This window comes from Drosophila virilis, chromosome 4 (assembly GCF_030788295.1).
Source record: "Drosophila virilis strain 15010-1051.87 chromosome 4, Dvir_AGI_RSII-ME, whole genome shotgun sequence".
NCBI lineage: Eukaryota > Metazoa > Arthropoda > Insecta > Diptera > Drosophilidae > Drosophila > Drosophila virilis.
In genome coordinates, this window is record NC_091546.1 from 13,170,059 (window position 1) to 13,188,493 (window position 18,435).

Sequence of the window (18,435 nt, forward strand, 5' to 3'; positions counted from 1 at the left end):
CATGTAAGGCTAGATACAAAAGACACAATTGGATAAATGGCAAAAGCAAAAGAACAAAAAGAGCCCAAAAAATAATAAGAGAGACAAAAGAAATCAGGCGAACGGCAGCCGTGGCCGATACAGATACAGATACAAATAGAAATACATTTACAGATACATATACAGATACAGCTGCATTAAACAGAGCCAAAAGTAAGTTAGAGCCAGACAGTGGATCGAGTGGCTTGCCGTTAAATTTAGTTATGAATATAAATAAAAGAGCTTAGCCACAGGCGGCAAATACACTCAACAAAATTATAGTTAGAAATATTTAAGGTACAAAATTAAATAAGCAATAAGCTCAAGCAACATTTTTGGAATATATTTCTAATTTAATGACAAATATCTTATATCCATATCCATGTCCATCTATTCATCTTAATCAATAGCTTTTTTTTTAAAATAATTTTCTCCATGTAAACCTTGACCACTTTCTGCATAGCTACTGAGCTATACACTCTATTCAAATACTTTCGCTTAGGCAATTGTTACAAAAATAACAACTTGTTTTCATTTCTCACTGTCCACAGTCCACAGTTCAGAGTCCATTGTGCAGTTTGTTTAGCAGTAAGCCCCCAACACACATACATTTAAACACCAACATATACGGTACATATACACATAAATATTCGATATGTGCCCGGTGCTTTAGTGCTTTGCAATCCGCTTAGCTGTAACTTGAGCACAAATTGCATTTAGTAGCATCAACTGTACAATTCCCCCCGTTTGCCCCTCGCTTGTCTTCACTTATCCCTTTACTTATCAAGCTATAGCTACTTTATTTCACGCTGTTTGCCGCATTAAGGTTAGAGGGTATGTTTTAAAGGGTATGCTATGAATAACAATTTAGCTGATATTGAATGACATATTAATATATACTTATATTTCAATTAAAGAGAAGTTTAAGAGTAGAAAACATTTACACTAAAATTGAAAATTTGATTTTATTTGAGCGGAACTAAGACTCAGAGCTCATTTTGTTTTCCGTGCTTGGTTTATATTTGATTATTTAATGGGTATGTGCTGGTTGTTCGTTTGCAATTTCTTCTGGCTATTTTCTTATTTTTATTGACTTGTGTTCGATACGTTCGCATTTATTTGCTATTTTTCAAACGGCGCGCAGTTTATTGAAAACTACACTCAGTTTAATTGAATGGCTGCGCCAAAGGTTTTAACAGGCTACCCCTTCCCAGTACAAAAACCCCACAACCCTCTCGCCGAGCAGAACTCCAATTCGAATGCTTTCAAAGCAAATTGTTAGTGTTTGTGTGTGCGTCGGAAAGTTTTGCTCAGCACAAAAGTTGAGCGTATTTTCATTTTTTCACGCCAATGGGCCAAATTATAATTCCAGCTAAGAGAATGAGTGGGCTTGAGAGAGTGCGTGGAGGGGCTGGCCTGGCGCCGTCTATAGCCGAAAGTGCTTTATGCCAAACTTTTTGTTCAGCACTTAGTTTTCAATTATGAAATTTGCATTACGCCGACCACTTGGCAAGCACAATATTGATATTGATTTTGATTTGCTTTCTATATGTGTATATGTACTATACATATATATGTTTGTACTGTAGTTAAATAAATATAAAAGTCAGTTGCCTTGATTTATGCAGCTCTCAATTACTTAATTGCTGGCGAGACGAACGAACGAAGTCGTCCTGCTGGCGGCACTTTCAGCTAAATTAAACAATTGATTGTCATGCAATTGCAATTGCAAGCCCAATCGCACTTGCAATGTCTGCGTCATTAAGGCACTTCCCCAAGTGACTAGCTCCCCTGAGTGCTATAGATACTGATGAAAATTTAAAGCTTACATTGAGAACTGTAGCAGTAGAGGCAGAGAAATGCGTTTAGTAAGACTTTTATTTGTAAGTCACATTTCTTATAATATTGTATGTATGTATAAATCTTGCTTTAATTCTTTATTCACGGCTTAACAGGTTAAAGCTTTGCAAAGAAGGAAGCTACTGAAATAGGCAAGTTTTGCTTGTTGATCAATGTTTTTTGCTTCCTAAACTAAGCACTATGTGGTCTTCCTAAGCCTTGCACGTAGGCAAGTTCCACTGCAAAATGGGAAAAGTTTTGACGAAGACGTAAGGTCGCTGTTTCAAACTTAATGTGCGTTTTTAAATATTTTTGTAAAATATGATTAATGAACGATGTTGATAATAATGAGTTTATAATTAAAAAAGAATTCCTTTCATTTGTTTGATATTTGTTTTTGTTATTAACCACAATGCAGTCGTATGTACTGGCTGAGCTCTTCAGGAGTTGGTGCAAATTATATAAATAAAATACAGCCTTTATGTTTGCATATCGGATACGTAGCTTAAGATGCTCATGTGAACTGCTGCTTTGAGTTGAGCTAAGTAGTTGCCCAAGCCGCTGCTATGCCAGGTCAAACAAAGCCACGCAACAAACAAAAGCCGCCCCACAGGCTTAAGACGGCAGGCATCAGGCCACATGCATTGTCTGATGCTTCGCAGTCCGATGCAGGACATGCTAATTATCTTTGGCTGTGGTCGGCTTTGCCCACTGACTGGGAACGCATCGCCGAAGGCTTTGTTAATCAGGCAGATTCACCAGAGGCCGGACAACAGCTGCAGGCCCTGGGTCAATATTAAGCAAGTCGCAATTGTTGCAACTGCAACTGTTGCTGCGGTCAATAAATTTTGTGGCTGGCAGGTAAATTGAACTAATGAAATATTTACAAAGGGCCGACGCACCTAAGGCACCTTGCGCCACGTTGAGCAAACCAATTTTGACTTCATTAGCCAAATGCTGTGGTGTTTGGCAGTGTTCCGCAGGCTGGCAGAAAGTCAAAAAGTAGTTGTAACAAAAGTTGCCGCCGCGTCTTAGTTATGATAAATGTAAGTGGCAACCGCGGGGCAGCTGGGGCAACAAATCACAGAAAACTAGCGAAAGTTTAATTTGAATTTCAAGTTGCGGCAAACTTTGTCGCAGCTTCCGCGTCTCTCATTTCCCCTCGGCTCTGCTTAAGTCTTTGTTTTCTTTTTCGCACTTGCCTGAGTGCGACAAATGCGCGCCAATTACTTTTTTAAAGCCCGCAACAAATTGATTGCTACTCGAAGGTGTGTGTGGGGAGGATGACGGGGCAAGCGAGGCGCAGCGTTAAAATAATTCACATCGATAATGGCGCTTTAATCGCACAAAACTTCCGGCAATTTGCTGAAAGAGCGTTGAGTGCCAGCCACGGCATACCCTATTCGACTTCTAGACCGCCCGCCGACCAATTTGAGCCCTCCCCCGTGAACGCATACTTGACAGCTCTTCGAGCCGATTTGTTGATTTGCCTTCAGGCATTGAGCGCTCTTCATGCTGTGTTTACATGCTGTCGAAACATGGCCAAAATGAATGCCTTGGCTGACGCCGGTTGAACGCCTTGCTGCGCTAATTTTGTTAATGTATCCTGTGCATACACATCCGCACACTCACACCCGCGCACCCACGCAAACCCTCTTAATTTCGTGTTGTGCTTAACTTTTTCACTGAGCAGCGGTCTATAAATCCGCACGGCTTTGTGCAATCAGCGTTAACTTGTTTTGCCCTATTTCAATTTTTCTTTGCTTTTCAATGCTGCAGCGTTTCCGTGTTGCCTTTCTTATTCCTAGCATTTTTTGTTGAGAAAGATAAATAGAATCACAGCCAGCTGCGCGATATGCAAATGTTTACTTAAGAGTTTCAGTTAATACCGGTCGTATACGTAATGTGAGCAGCATGTGGATCACACACTGCGTATACGTAATACAATACTTAAGCACTTCATTAGCGCATCTACTTTGGCTTACATTAAGAGTTGGTTCACTCTTATGTGGCTGGTATCATAATAAAGTTTAGCATTTAACGCCTTAACGACTCGTTGAGGCGCCTAAGATTGTCTTTGACCTAACGCTTGACCAGCTGCCCAACTGACAAAGCACACTTAACGTCCAAGTTGTCACTGGACAAAAGGAAATCTGCTCGGCTGCTGGCCAGCATCAGCTGCAGCAGATGGCAGTTCTAGCTGTAATTTTATTGTTAATAATATGGAAAACATGAATTTTGGGTTGCATAAATATGCTTTTACTATTAACAATTCAGTTTCTAATTGTAAACTTGGGTTTATTTATACAAATTTGAAACTTGAATTTAATTTATATCAAAGATTCCACACACACAAGTTATGTTATACCATTATTATTAAATCAATTATCTAAAAATGTTAGTAGTATTTTATTCCATTTCCTCTATTTTCTATTGCTTAAATTATAAAATTTCTAAATCAAAACTTTTATAAAAATGTATTACTGATTTATCGCTCTCAATTTCCAATTCAATTTGTGATTGCAAAATTTGTGTGTTCCATTAACATCTTTATTTATTGTGATTAAATATTGACTAAACCAATAGAGATGCTCCAATACATGTTAATGTGCAAACAACTAATTTTCGCTTACATAGAAATTAAATGGGCTTTCGGATAATACGGCTCGATTGATTTGCAAACAAAATTAGCCAAGTATTATTGAATAATATGTCATATTTGTCTGAATGGCATGAATATATAATGAAAATATTAAAATTTCTATTTATTCCATTTGCATTATTGCATGTGAATTAAAGCGCCTGCCAATTGAGCGATAATGCTAAACATTTTGCACATATAGTACACATGGTATATATATTCACAATTGGCAGCACACACAACATGCGTAAATAATTCACAGTAGTGTGGCATCAATTTCAAGCGCGCTTTGCAAATTGCAATTAACAATTTGCAATGAATAAGTGGATATATTCATATTTTTGGGTCAGCCAAATAAACCGCGGCAACAACAACAATAAAAGAGAAGGGATAAATTGTTGCACAGATAATTCAAGCTGGCGAACTGCAGCACATGCAACTGGCTACAAACTGAGAGCTCGTCAAGAACATACAATTTGCGAAGAAGTGAAATCGGTTATTTCCGGTACGCCGAATTTTTAATGCCCTTCCGAAAGTGTGTTAGGAATTGTATCACATAGGAATCCAATTTGATAAGGCTCTTTAGTGGACAATAGTAAATGATATATATATTTGGTAGATGTTGATATAATAGTCCGATCCGGAACATATTGAAACATATATATTAGCTGTAACAGAGAAAAGGACCTAAGTGCTAAGTTCGTTGAAGCTAGCGTAAGACTGAATGATATTAGCTTGCAAAAGAATAGAATAGATTCGATTGTTGATAAAGATCAGCATTATACATTATTTTTTAGGGTCTCCTTCTGTGCATCACACACTTCATGACATAGCTAGGATAACTTCCACAAGGCCACAAGAAGAAACGACTACTTATGTCCTTGCTGGCAATTTGCATTTCTTGAAAGTGCCCTGAAGTGTAGCCAAGGATGCGAGTAAGAGATATAACTTCATATTCTTATTGCTGACACACTGCAAAGCATCAAATCAATTTTGTATTTTTCAAATAAAAATCGCATAAAGTTTTGCGAGCGATTCGTTTTGCCATTTACCGATTGCCCCGCCGCCATTTGTCGCTTGTTTACAAAACGGAAGCGCCCGTAAAAGTATGCTATGAAATTTGTAGAGCTCTGGCGTCGACGGCTTTGAACGCATCAACGGCAATCGAGCGTTCCGAAACAAAACACCAAAACTTTTGCAAAAATAAAAAAGCAAAAGGCTTGCTGCGTTTCCTTTACTTATTTTCTTTTTGCTGTTAGTTAAAATGGAAAAAAAACTTTATGGTAAATAATTCAAATGTTTTGCATACATTTTGAGATATCTTTTTGTCTGTTTTCCTTTGTGGCTGATTTTAACTGACAGCACAGGTATAAAGGGTATTATACATTATGTTGTCTGACCCCAACGAATATGTGTTGCGTAGAGTTGAAAATAAAATGTTGGAAAGTATTTTGAGGCTTTAATCGAGCCAAATATTTATGTCTAAATATTTTTTAAATGCAAAAAAAAAAACATTTTATTTATAAGTATATTAAAAATATATTTATTTACGCTTAATATGAAACGTATTTGAATATGAAAAAAAGAACTTTTAAAAAGAATCTAATATTTTTAATTCATATAAGCTGTACGTCTGTGTTAAGCTCAATTTTATTTCTCTCAATTTAAATAGGGTAAATATTTCAACAAAGCAAGTAAAAGCTTCTCTCTTTTAAAATTTGTTTCGACAAACTAAATTAAACTTGTAAACGGAGAATGTAAGGCGCGTGTGTGCGTATGCGTGCATAATTTGAATAGAATTGTATATGGGCTGCTTTTTATATAATCTACGCAATGTCGTAACTTTCGCATGGACGGAGAAGAATATAATAACAACCGTACGTCGTGTTATTATCCGGTCGAAACTTTGCGCTGCGGTTGACATTTCGTGGCATGTTCGCGGTCTGGCCGAAAAACTACATGCAGCACAAATGTAACGAACTTTAAGATGTGATTCAAGCTGAAGCTTGATGCAGTTATTCAAGGTGGTAATAAAAATTCGAGCACAATTCAAGTTGCAACAAACGAAGAAAGAGCGTGTCATACAATTTGGCGTCGTCTCAATATGTGACAGTGGAGAAAAGGAAACCGGGAAGAAAAAAATGGAAAAATGAAGGAAAAAAATAAGGACTGTGTAGATATCGTGTGCATTTGCCGTTGCTTGCCAGCGATTTTGACAGTTTGCTAAATTACGCGACATTAACTTAATAGACTTTCATATATTTGGCAGACATTTGGCAGCTGCAGCATGAAAAGCCACAAGGCTAACAAAAATGCCAAAAGCAATACAAAATAACAACCAGTTACGTGTGTGTACGTACAATCGACCCACACATAAAATGAACATACATTATATATACTATATATATATATATATGCCATACAATATCAATCCTGTCTTCGATTTTTTGTTGCTGCCAGTTGCTTCGTAGAAGACGTCAACAGGCGCCAAATACACTTGGCCAATATCTATTTTTATTGAGCTCTGCGAGTAGAACACATAAAAATGTTTACTATGATTTTTAAAGCATACTTGCAGGCGTTCGGCGTCTCGGTTATTTAATGCTTGCATGAGCGAAAATGTTTACATAAATCAAGCTTATGGAATTGAGCACAAAGCAAATACTCTTACCAGTGCAGTAAAATATCTTAAATGCTTTAACATTGTTAACACTGATTATAGTTGCTGTAGAAAAATGAAAGATCTTAAAATGAAGGACTTTTTTCTTTAAATCCACTGTTTTACAAACTTTGTTTAATTTGTAAGAGTTTTAAATCATTTTTTAGCCTTTCAAATTGATATTTATTTCTTACAACAGTTGTTAATATCTTATTATAATTTGATTCAAGAATTCTTATTAAAATTTGCTTTTTTAAAAAAATCTAAGTAAATCCTGACTGCACCTAACCCGTAGCGTGTCTGACCCATTCCGGACTATACAATAATTCTATATGACGACCACTGATACTCTTTAATTATTTTAATTACATTGACAGCTGCAGATGTCAAAATTCTACTCTATTCCAGCTACTTGCAATACTTACATAATATGCCAATAGGTTACCTATTTAACTATATAAAGATATATAGAAAAGAAGTTCAATCAGATTACACATTTCCGTTTCCGTTAGCGTTCCGATTTGCATTCGCATTTGCATTTGCATTTCTATTCGCATTTGCATTCCAGTTGTTAAACAATTCAGCCACATTTTCCATATTTATCACAAATAGATCATCATCGTTGAATACCATGTCGTGATAATCGTATTCCTCGTCGCTGAGGAACCCCTCATTGACCATATAACGATCGTAGTCCGGATCTAGCTCATCATCGGAGCCGAAGCTATCATAATCATCTGAATAGAAATCGAATTCCAATAGATTGGACATTCGTACCAGGCACAGATCCGAAGATGAAGGTGGCGCCAGGCACGCATCGATGATATCTTTGGCGGCCACATCCGCATGCTGGAGACTGAACTCATTTATTTTGCTGCCATAGACATACATGCGGATGGGCAGCTGGCGCCGGTTCTCCTTATCGCGTATCTGCAGGCGCAACTTGAAGATGATGTCGTGGAGCAGCTTCTCGGTTAGCCGCGGACACTCTTCCAGATGCAGCTCCTGCAGCTTGGGGCAGGCCATCAGCAGACGCAGCACTGCATTGTTGCCCAAATTGGGCCAATACTTGAGACTGATCTGCTCCAGCTGCTGCAGCCGGAGTGCCTCCAGCTCGCGATCCCCAATGGCATTGTTGTGCGGCAAACTAAGAGTGCGCAACGCGCTCAACTGTCCAATCTGCGCCAGCATCTCCGCATTGATCGAGTTCTGGCCGCGCGCCTCAAAATGCAGCAGCTGGTTCGATTTGTGCTCCACCAGCCAGGTAAGCAGCTCCGGTCGCAATGTGGTGCCCTGCTCGTAGCTGTACAGCACCAGTTTTTTGAGACCGGGCAGCTTGGCAATGTGCTCATACTCATTGGCCGGACCGCTGCTTATCGTGAGCTCCTCGAGCGCCGAACAGCATTTGCCGCTGACCACCTGTTGAAAGCCCGTGGTTATGGTGTAGACCGCCTTCAAGTTCAACTCTTTGAGCTGGGGCAGCGCCTTGCACAGCTTGGGTAAGTACTTGGACTGCAGCCCATTACAGCTGGTCAGGCTGAGGTAGACTATGGACGCTGGCAAATAGTTCATATTCAGTCCGGTCAGCTGATGATTGTCAGACAGATCCAGACGCTTTAGCTGCAGCAGATGCTTCAGTGCCAGCAAGCTGGAATTGCCCAGCGCACAGGCGCGCAGCTGCAGCTCCTCTAGCCGGTCCAGCCTGGCAAAGATCTTATGCATATTTCGCACACTGAGCTTGCTGGCCGTCACGTGCATTGTTCTCAGATTGATGCAGTGCTGGCCAAAGAACTCGCACAGTCGCTGGCAACGACCCGGCGGTATAATGCCCTCGATGTGCTGCAAATGCCGGCCGGATAGCATGAAAAAGTCACGCATATCCCAGACGGTCATCGCATCGAACACATCGAAGCTGATGCAGCGATTCAGCGCCGGCGACACCTGCTGGTAAACGCTCCGGAATCGGCTGCAGGTCCGCGCAAAGTGTATGCGATCCGGCAGCGATAACAAACGCATTATGTGCTCCAAACAATGATCGTTCAGATTCAAAATATCCGCTGATGGCGTCGACGACGACTCATCGCCAACAGCTTGGCTGGGCTGCTCAGCGGATGGGCTGGGCTGCTCAGCAGATGGACGGGCCATGCCGTAGGCGTCGGGTTGATGCCAGCTATCATTGGCCTGGACGGACAGACGACGCCCATTGATGGTGTGCAGATTTTTTCGCAGCGCCTTGGCCGCATCTCGCGGATTGGCAAAGTAAACATAGCCAGTTTTTGTCTTCCGGCTACCACCATCACCACAGCCACCGCCGCCGCCATCGCGCGGCATCAGCTTCCGGTTGGCAGCCAAGGACTGTCTGGCAAACAGTTGCAGCCGCAGCACACGGCCAAAGCCCTCGAAATATGTTTGCACCTCCTGCTGCAACAGCTGAAAAGAGAACAGCTCAAATAACGACAAGCCACACACACATACACACACAAAAGTTCCCATTCACTTGCCTCGGCTGCCACATTGTAAAGAAACAGTTTCTTCACCAGGATGTGGTCCTCCGTGTAGGCAACGCTCTTCTTGAAGTAATAATTCTGCTGCGAGGGATTGTTGATGAAATTTGCCATTTTTGCGGGACACGTGCCCCGTTCTACACACACACACACACGCCTTTTCTTGCCCGATTCGATGTTTAAATAATGCTCGGCATGCTCTCTAGACGTATCTATTTATTTTTGACAATCCGAAATCTATTGGCTGTCACACTTGTTTTCCTAACAGCATGTCCTTTCGATTGATTTGACTCCGTCTTAAGAATTAAATTAATTAATTTTTATTTTGGCTTAAACTCAGGAGTCTCCAAATGTGCTTGTCAAATGCATACATGTCAAAATATAATGTAGGACCGTATTCGTCATATAAGTGTTGTAAAGTATATCATTTTCGTGCTGCAGCATGCTGCAACAAGTGTTGCAAGTCGAATATACATATACATATTTACCCTTGCCAATTGGAATTTGGAGACTCAAGCAATGTCCTATCATAAAACTAAAATATAATTTATATTTAAGATGCTATTAAACAAATATAAATATAATATTTAATCATAAAAAAACATTTTTGTCATTTTTATCCAACCTGTATTTGAATGTTTCCGTTCATATAAAATTAACATTAACGAGAAAGAAAGGCAATCTTCGGCACGCCGAAGATCTAATACCCTTGCAGACCCAACCTTTTCATAATGCTTATATTGCTCAGGGGAAATAGTAAATGACGAGCTTGGGCAAGATATCTTAATATACAAAAAAGGTTTTTAATCAAAAACCTAGTTTTCGACCGATCGTTCCTATGGCAGATATATGATATAGTAGTCCGATGTAAATAAGATTTTGCAAAAATGAAGGGAGCGTTGTGAATTCAATAAATCATATAATTTCTTGAATGTTTTTCATACAACAATTTAATTTTCGCTATACGATATGTGCTGCGTGCCACGGAAAGAGATACTTCTGCAAAGTTTCATAAAGATAGCCTTAAAACTGTGGGACTGGTTTGTATAGAAACAGACAGACGGACATGGCTATAACGACTCGGCTGTTGATGCAGATCAAGAATATATATACTTCATGGGGTCGAAGACGTCTACTTATATGCGTTACACATTTCACGACAAAATTATAAAACCCTCTGGAATGGTATAAAAAAAATTTTGTAAAATCTTTCTCACATAGCGGCGGAGCTATGTCGCTTCAAAACGACATAATCTCCACATGATTACCGGTGTTATGAAATTCTGTCGTTTTCAAACGTCATATCTCCAGCGCTCTAAAAACGAAAATCAGACTTTTTTACCCGAGAGTTGTTTTCTAACGAAGATAAAGATAGCTTTAAAACTGTGGGACTAGTTCGTATAGAAACAGACAGACGGACATGGCTATAACGACTCGGCTGTTGATGCAGATCAAGAATATATATACTTCATGGGGTCGGAGACGTCTCCTTATATCTTTCTCACATAGCGGCGGAGCTATGTCGCTTCAAAACGACATAATCTCCACATGATTACCGGCGTTATGAAAATCTGTCGTTTTCAAACGTCATATCTCCAGCGCTCTAAAAACGAAAATCAGACATTTTTACCCGAGAGTTGTTTTCTAACGACATTATCTCGCGCAGAAGCTATGTCGGCTCTTTCGAATTACTCACCTTAACTGCCCAAAAAATGTAGTACAAAAAAACATCAGAATTTATTTATTTTTGAATGTATTTATTTTGTTTCATAACATCGTATTTTCGTTGCTTAATTATTATTTATATAGTTATTTGAACATATATATGTTTTTCAGCATTTGAATATTTAGATTTTATTTTATATATCTATACTTAGCGGGTATTATCCGGTGTTGCCCAAGTAAGCTTTGTCTGGTCTTTTCCAGCTTTTTTCCTTCTGTCCTCCCTTTTGTCAACTGTTTTTACCTGAAATAAATAAAATTTAATATATTAAAAAAGTCGTCTTTCAAAGCTATCTTTATGTTCGTTAGAAAACAACTCTCGGGTAAAAAGTCTGGTTTTCGTTTTTAGAGCGCTGGAGATATGACGTTTCAAAACGACATAATCTCCACATGATTACCGGCGTTATGAAATTCTGTCGTTTTCAAACGTCATATCTCCAGCGCGCTAAAAACGAAAACCAGACTTTTTACCCGAGAGTTGTTTTTATCAACATTTTTCGAGTGGTATCTTTTTTGTTTAGCTAATTCAATTCTGTATGTTATGTCATATACTTTAATTACTTGTTATGTCATATACTTTAATTGGTATATAATGTGCCTGCTTTAAAGTTATCCTCCCACTGCCAATGAACACAATTTTCGCAGGTCTTGTCTAACTTTGGTTCCAGTACTATCTGCAAGCCGGAAAGCGTATTAAAAATCTGTCACAAGTGCAGGCAAGCAGTAGATATAGTTGCAGTGGTATGCGTGTGTAGGAGTGAAAGAGAGGAGCGATAGTGAACAAGTGAAAAAATTGCATGTGCAGCAGAAATTAGTAGGGACGCGTCGCTTGTTCCGCTGCAATGCCTGCACCAATGCTTTTGCTGCGTTAAGCAATAAGGCAGGACAGCCAGGCACACACCAGACACACACAAGCGCACATACTCACGCACTTGGAGCTAGACTCACAAATGCCCAGCTGTACTCTCCAGTCAGCACAAGCTCATCCTGCTGCTTTATGGGTGCTTAACAGGGCCTGAATTGGACTTGTAAATAGAACTACATGATTTTGGTCAGGACAATTTGGTGTAGACTGAATGTTACAAAAGGTGTAAGTAAACCAAAAAGATTTTCGATATTAAAACATTTAAATTAATCTTACGTTACCTTCGAAGCGACAGGTAGGGCAAGAAATCAGCGAAGTTGGATTAGGTTAAATAAATGTGCAGGAAAAAACATATAAAAGGAAATATCAAATTTGAATACCTAAGTGAAATAGGCATATCCGATGTGACTGATAACATAATCATATTATTCATGCACCAAAGTCCGACTGGGCGTATACGTATATCACTCACTGTTATGGTTATCAGCACAGTTGCTGCCTTGTTGCATTGTTGTTGCTGCTTCCGTTCTCCTGGCACCGTTTCCCAGACACTTGAAACTGCTAACAACGCACGATGGCGTTAACATTGCGTATTGTTGTAGTAGTTGTTGTTGTTGCTGTTATTGTTGCTGTTATTGTTGGTGTTGTTGCTGTTGCTGTAGCCTTGTCAGTGCTGTAGTTGTTGCTGCTGCTGCTGTTGTTAGTTGCCATCCATAAATTCTTGCATTAATGGCAATGCGGTGCCTGTTAGAGGAGGCGTGGCTGCATTTGATGCTTCCTCTTTCATGTAAATGTCACCAAGGCAAACTTGCAATGATTGCACCACCTCCCTCCCCCACTGCTCACAAGTGCCGTCCCTTCGGTGCGCTCCTAGCACAAAATCCCTTCTATCAGCTTTGCAGCGCGTTTTGATTGCGGTTGCAATTGCAAAAAGAATTTTGTAAACATATTTTTTACAAAATATATTTTACTCCAACGCATTTGACTGGTGCATTTTTCAACAGTTCTCTGCTATTTTATTTTCTCTTTATTGATGTTTTGAATTTTTTTTTTAATGCGCCGCACAAAATCCAATTTAAGCGTCGGGCACGAGAATGAGTTTATTTTAAGTAGTTTTGCAGCGAATTCCCTCAAGCATTTTGTGCGTACATGCTGATAACTGAAGCGAACGGAAAGGGGTGGCAGGGAGGTAGGGGCGAGGCTAAAGGATGGGCGCACAATTGGAAATGCCAGGCGGCATTAAAATTCAATACACAGTCAAACATAAATTCGATAAGTTTGAATTCGGGCAACAGACCGAGAGAGCAACATGTTTTATTTGCCCGGGCGACGTGCGTACAAAAAATATATGTTGTGTGTTCCTGTGTGTGTGTGTCTCTGTGTGTGTGTAGTGGGAAGCATAAATTCAATAGCGCAAACATGCGACTGCCGTTGTCAGGCCCCTTGGCCAACAGCAAGACTCGTTTTCCCTCACTCACTCTCTCTCTCTCTTTATCTCTCTCTCTCTTTCTCAATATATATAACTCTCTTTCTATTGGACTCTACATACAGGCAAATAATAAAATAAAACTTTATTGACACAAACATAAAACTCCCAAATGGACGTGTCCCTATCTCACTTTTTCTCTCTCGGTTCCATCGCGCTCTCTCTGTCTGTTTCGCACACTCTTCTACATATTGTAGATAGACAAATTTATGCATGTGTAAATATTGTTGGCATTTGATAAAACATATTGACAAACATTTGAATTGAACTTTAAACAAATTTCTGTTACACATCACAACGTTTTATTCCCATTGTGCGCAGATTTATAACAAAAAATAAAAAATAAATACAACAAACAAAAGTTGACAATGGTCAATATATTTGTATACTTGATAGACCGCGTGTTAGCTAAAGGTGTAAATAAGTATTGTGAATAAAAGTGTTAAAATAAAATTAGAATCGATAATACCGGAACTCGGAGTGGGTCATTCCTTGAGAAGGACCCTAGTTCGAATCCATCAGATCCATCAGAGTAAATATTAAATAAAAAGTATTTATTAAGTATGCTAGTCATAAAATTTACTTAAAACATCGAAAGAGTCTTGTCATTAAATGGATGATAGCTGAGAAAATCTTACGTGATATTTGCTTACTTGGAGTCGATTTTAAGGCATAGTTTAACTCAGATTAAGCTAAATTCTCAAATTCAAATTACACTTTTGCTAAAGACTAAATAAAACTCGTTTGTACTTTGTTTTATTTTCACTGTTAAGCTCTTCATATCTGCACTAATAAAAGAACATGCACAACTTTTTATGCGGCAACTTTTAATACTTAAGCTCTTTCTCTTTACCCTGTTAAAATAAAAAATAGTACTTGAAGGGGTGTTATAAGCTTGCGCGTGTTTATGTAACACACGAGGCTATTATGTCACAAAATGTTTAGCTTAGTCAACCAAGTTGCTTTATGTAGATCCAGCAATTGAGTTTGCTGTGAGCATCAAGATTTAGAGTATAGAAAAAAAACATAAGGAAGTTGGCTTTTCAGATTAGAGAATCAAAAACTCAAAAAACCAAAATCAGTTTTATGTGCGTGTCAGTCGTGTTAACGATGCACAGGTTATCTGCTAGTCGAGCTACAGGCACTTAACCTTTTAAATGCTTTTTTTGCAGTTGCTGCTGCTGCTCGGCTCATTTAACGAAACAATTAAAACGGCTTATGCACTAAACTGGCAAAAAAAAAAAAAACAGTTAAGCGACAGTCATGTTTGTGTGTGTGAATGTGTAACAGAATGTGTATGTGTGTGTGACAGCTTAAAATGCCAGGCAGAGCTGTGAGAAAAATGACGCAACATTTACATTTGCCGCCCAATAGAACTTTAATTGTTTTGGCCCAAAAGATTTCGCTTTTGCAGTTTTAGCCAACAGCCCATTAAAATGCAGGCTGCGAACCGGTTATGTACCGAGCCGGTTTCTTAACCGGATAAATATTTTTAACTTTATGAAAATACTTAATAAAAAATGTAAGGAGCCAAACCTGACTAAACGGATGTGGAAAGCAGTCTGTGTAAGCGAGCCTGAAGGCAAGGCTTGAACCGTAAGGCGGGCTAACATATATGAAAGAAAATGCCGTTAATAACGTAACAAAAACTTGATAATATGCGTGAGGAGGGCCAGCCAGACAGCTATTGACAGACAGGTTAAGTTGATGAGGCGCACTCGCTGGAAGCACATGCAAGTTTATTTGCCAAAACAACGGCAGGGGCTCGGCCGGGACAGGGCAGGGTCGCACTGTAACTGCAAGTTTGCCAGACTTATGGCCAAAAGTTGCAAGAGTTGCGCAGACTTTGTTATTGGCCCGATAAGGCGCACAGGCACGAAGTCGACGGACTGGCAGACGGAAGTGCAGGCTGCTAAGCTGAAACGTGCGAGATTCTTAGGCAAATTTCCACAGTTTTTGACATGTGCGACATTAGATTGAACAGCAGGATCATAAGCGTGCCTGTGTGCTTGTGTGTGCGGCTTTCATTATGCTTAGCTGAAGCCGCAACTAATAAAAGCTTTATGGCAGGACACACACACACACACACACACACACATATACACACACAAAACGGCCAAGGACCTGGGCTCCGGCATGTTTACGCTTAGGTAGTTGTCCTTTCAGCCCAATGCGGCTGCTATTCAGCTCCAAAACCCCAAGTTCCACCTCGCTTCTCCTGTTCATTTCTATATGCTTCCCTTTATCCCCCCCTTGCTGTATTGTGCTCCAGTACTCCGTATTTTGTGTGTCTGTGAAAATATTTTCAAAGTCTTAACCTCACTGGCTGAGCAATCATAAATCAAATGCCGCTGCGCTACCTTTTGTTGCTTGAGTGCTCACACACACACACACACACACACACACACACACACATTCACACACACACAAACACATGTGCGCTGTTGTCGTCATCGTGTAGCTTAAATTTTATTTATGGCTCAAACTGCTCCTTTAGCTAGTGTGTGTGTGTGTGTGTGAGTGTGTTCTAACATGCGAAAATGCCAACACACGCGTGCAAAAAATTCGACTTGAAAGCAAGGCCATGCTGGACTGCTTGATACCCTGGCTAAATCTTTAAATTTTTATTAAACTATTTTTTTAATATATATTCCCATTCAAAATATTATTTTATTATTTCAAATTTAATCACTTATTTGAATAATGATTGGACTATTTTTTTTATATTATTTATATTAAATTGCCAATCAAAAATATATATTTTCTAAGGAAAAACTTTAATTTCAGTCACTATAATATCTGTTGACTATTAAATAATATAAAAAATAATTGATTATTTGAAAAATAAATACATAAATATAAATATTTGTGGGATAACTTTTATGAATTTATGCATACTTTCCTCTCTCAAGATATACCTGCTTAAAAATTTCATCGTAAGCTTTAGTCGCTTGATTGCGCATATTTTACACCTTGTATTTTAACTAGTTTACAGGGTATTCAGCTGGCGGCAAGCCACACAACCGAGCGGCATATTGGCAGTGAATAAAATTTTGTGTCTATCAACATGCAGCAGCACATCGAACCCAGCTCTGCGGCTGGTTTTTTGCTGTAGTTTATTGCGCTGTAGCTGTGCACTAAAGGAATTGCGATATTGTGAGACAGCTTGCTACAAAATAGTTTATGAAAAGTTTAAATTATAAAACGTACCTCAAGCTGTGCCGTAATCGAAATATAAATACTTTAATCAACAGTTCTACGAGCCGCAAAGTGATTCCAAATGTTGCCAGCTATGGCATATTTTAAAAGAATATTTCAGCTTTGCCTGCAGAGAATTTCCATTTTCTGCTTTTTGTTTCCATGTTTGCATTTCGTTATTGGTAAAAGCCAAGAAAAACGGGAGCAATAAATATGGAAAAACGACAACAACAACAACAACAACAACAACAAATTGGATAAATTTATTGCCAGGCGCAATTGTTGCGCTGCGAACACGGGGCGGATGAGCGACGTTGCTGTCGACAGCTGACTGCACAGCTGATTGAAGCTGACATTTTGCCGTAAAACAGGGGGCAGGGCTGGGGGATTGACTGACTAAAAGTGGCCAAAAAGCTAAAAGCGTTTAGCTATTGCTCATGGCCATGGCTTCGCTCGACTGACTGTCTGACTGCCTGTCCGTCTGTCAGTTATATTCAAAATATTGTGGCACATAATATGCGGTATGTGCGTTTGAGTGATTGTGTGTTTGCTGGGCAATAATCTTGTGCATATTTTAAAATAAGTTACTGCTGTGACCCAAAAATTGCGAAAAAAAAAATGTGTCACGTTTCAATGGCTAGACATGCGGTTTTAACGCAATTAGCCACAACAAATGGTGCAACATCAACATTATCATCATCATCATCATCATCGGCACGTGCAACATGCGTTGGCGACGCTGGTTACACGCGTCGTTTCCATTTGCTCGGACGCTGACCTGCCCACATGCCAGCTATACGAATGCCTCTTCCCTCTCACTCTCATACTCTATTTCTCTTTCTCTCACTTTGCCTGCCGCATTGTGGCACAATGAACTGACAAGTGTAATTATGTTGCTGTGTTGCGAGTGCGAGAGGCGCTGCCTTGCTCAACATAACCGCTGATTGCAAGTTTATATCCGCACAGTTCATGTTGAGCACACCTCATGCCACTTTCCCCATCCTTCAGGCGCAGTTGCTGCAGCAGAATACTGAAGAGACGTTGACGCAAGGATATCCTGCGTTGCTTCGGATAATAACTGCGAAGGTTTTAGTAAAGATTTCTCTTTAAAAGACATGCCCTTACTATTTTTACGAATAACCAAAAATCAGTAGATGAAGTGATATACTTAATTAAATTTGACAACTTGTAGAGACTTCTCTCTAAGTCACTTTTTAACATAGCGTTGTTAAAGTTCCTCTGATAACATCCCTCTGTAAACTCTCCTATGAATGGGTGCCTCTGTTTTCTTAAGAGAAAAATAAAAGTACAATAATAATAATAAGAAAAATAAATATAATAACAATAAAAACAGTCAACACATTGCATAGGACTATAGGCACAGGGTATATAACGAGAAAGGGAACTTTATATTCGTATGTATATGCATAGTATGCTATAGTTTACTGTAGTAAACATGTACCCACTAATTGGCTGCGTATGTGAGCCGCTCTGAATGTATCT

General features: G+C 39.3%; 1 protein-coding gene across 2 annotated transcripts; it reads right to left on the reverse strand.

Annotated features, from left to right (window-relative positions):
* Positions 1-7,321: 7,321 nt before the first annotated feature.
* LOC6627610 (putative RNA-binding protein EEED8.10) lies at positions 7,322-9,966 on the reverse strand. 2 transcript variants are annotated; one of them, XM_032438438.2, is made up of 2 exons: positions 9,659-9,966; positions 7,322-9,575 (listed from the first exon to the last, which is right to left on the reverse strand). In XM_032438438.2, exons 1-2 carry the CDS (start codon positions 9,773-9,775, stop codon positions 7,647-7,649), a joined length of 2,046 nt encoding a protein of 681 aa, XP_032294329.1. In that variant the 5' UTR covers positions 9,776-9,966; the 3' UTR covers positions 7,322-7,646. The 2 variants fall into 2 exon arrangements, with proteins under 2 accessions (XP_032294329.1, XP_002051977.2); XM_002051941.4 differs by having other exon boundaries at positions 7,322-9,587; positions 9,659-9,965.
* Positions 9,967-18,435: the final 8,469 nt, after the last annotated feature.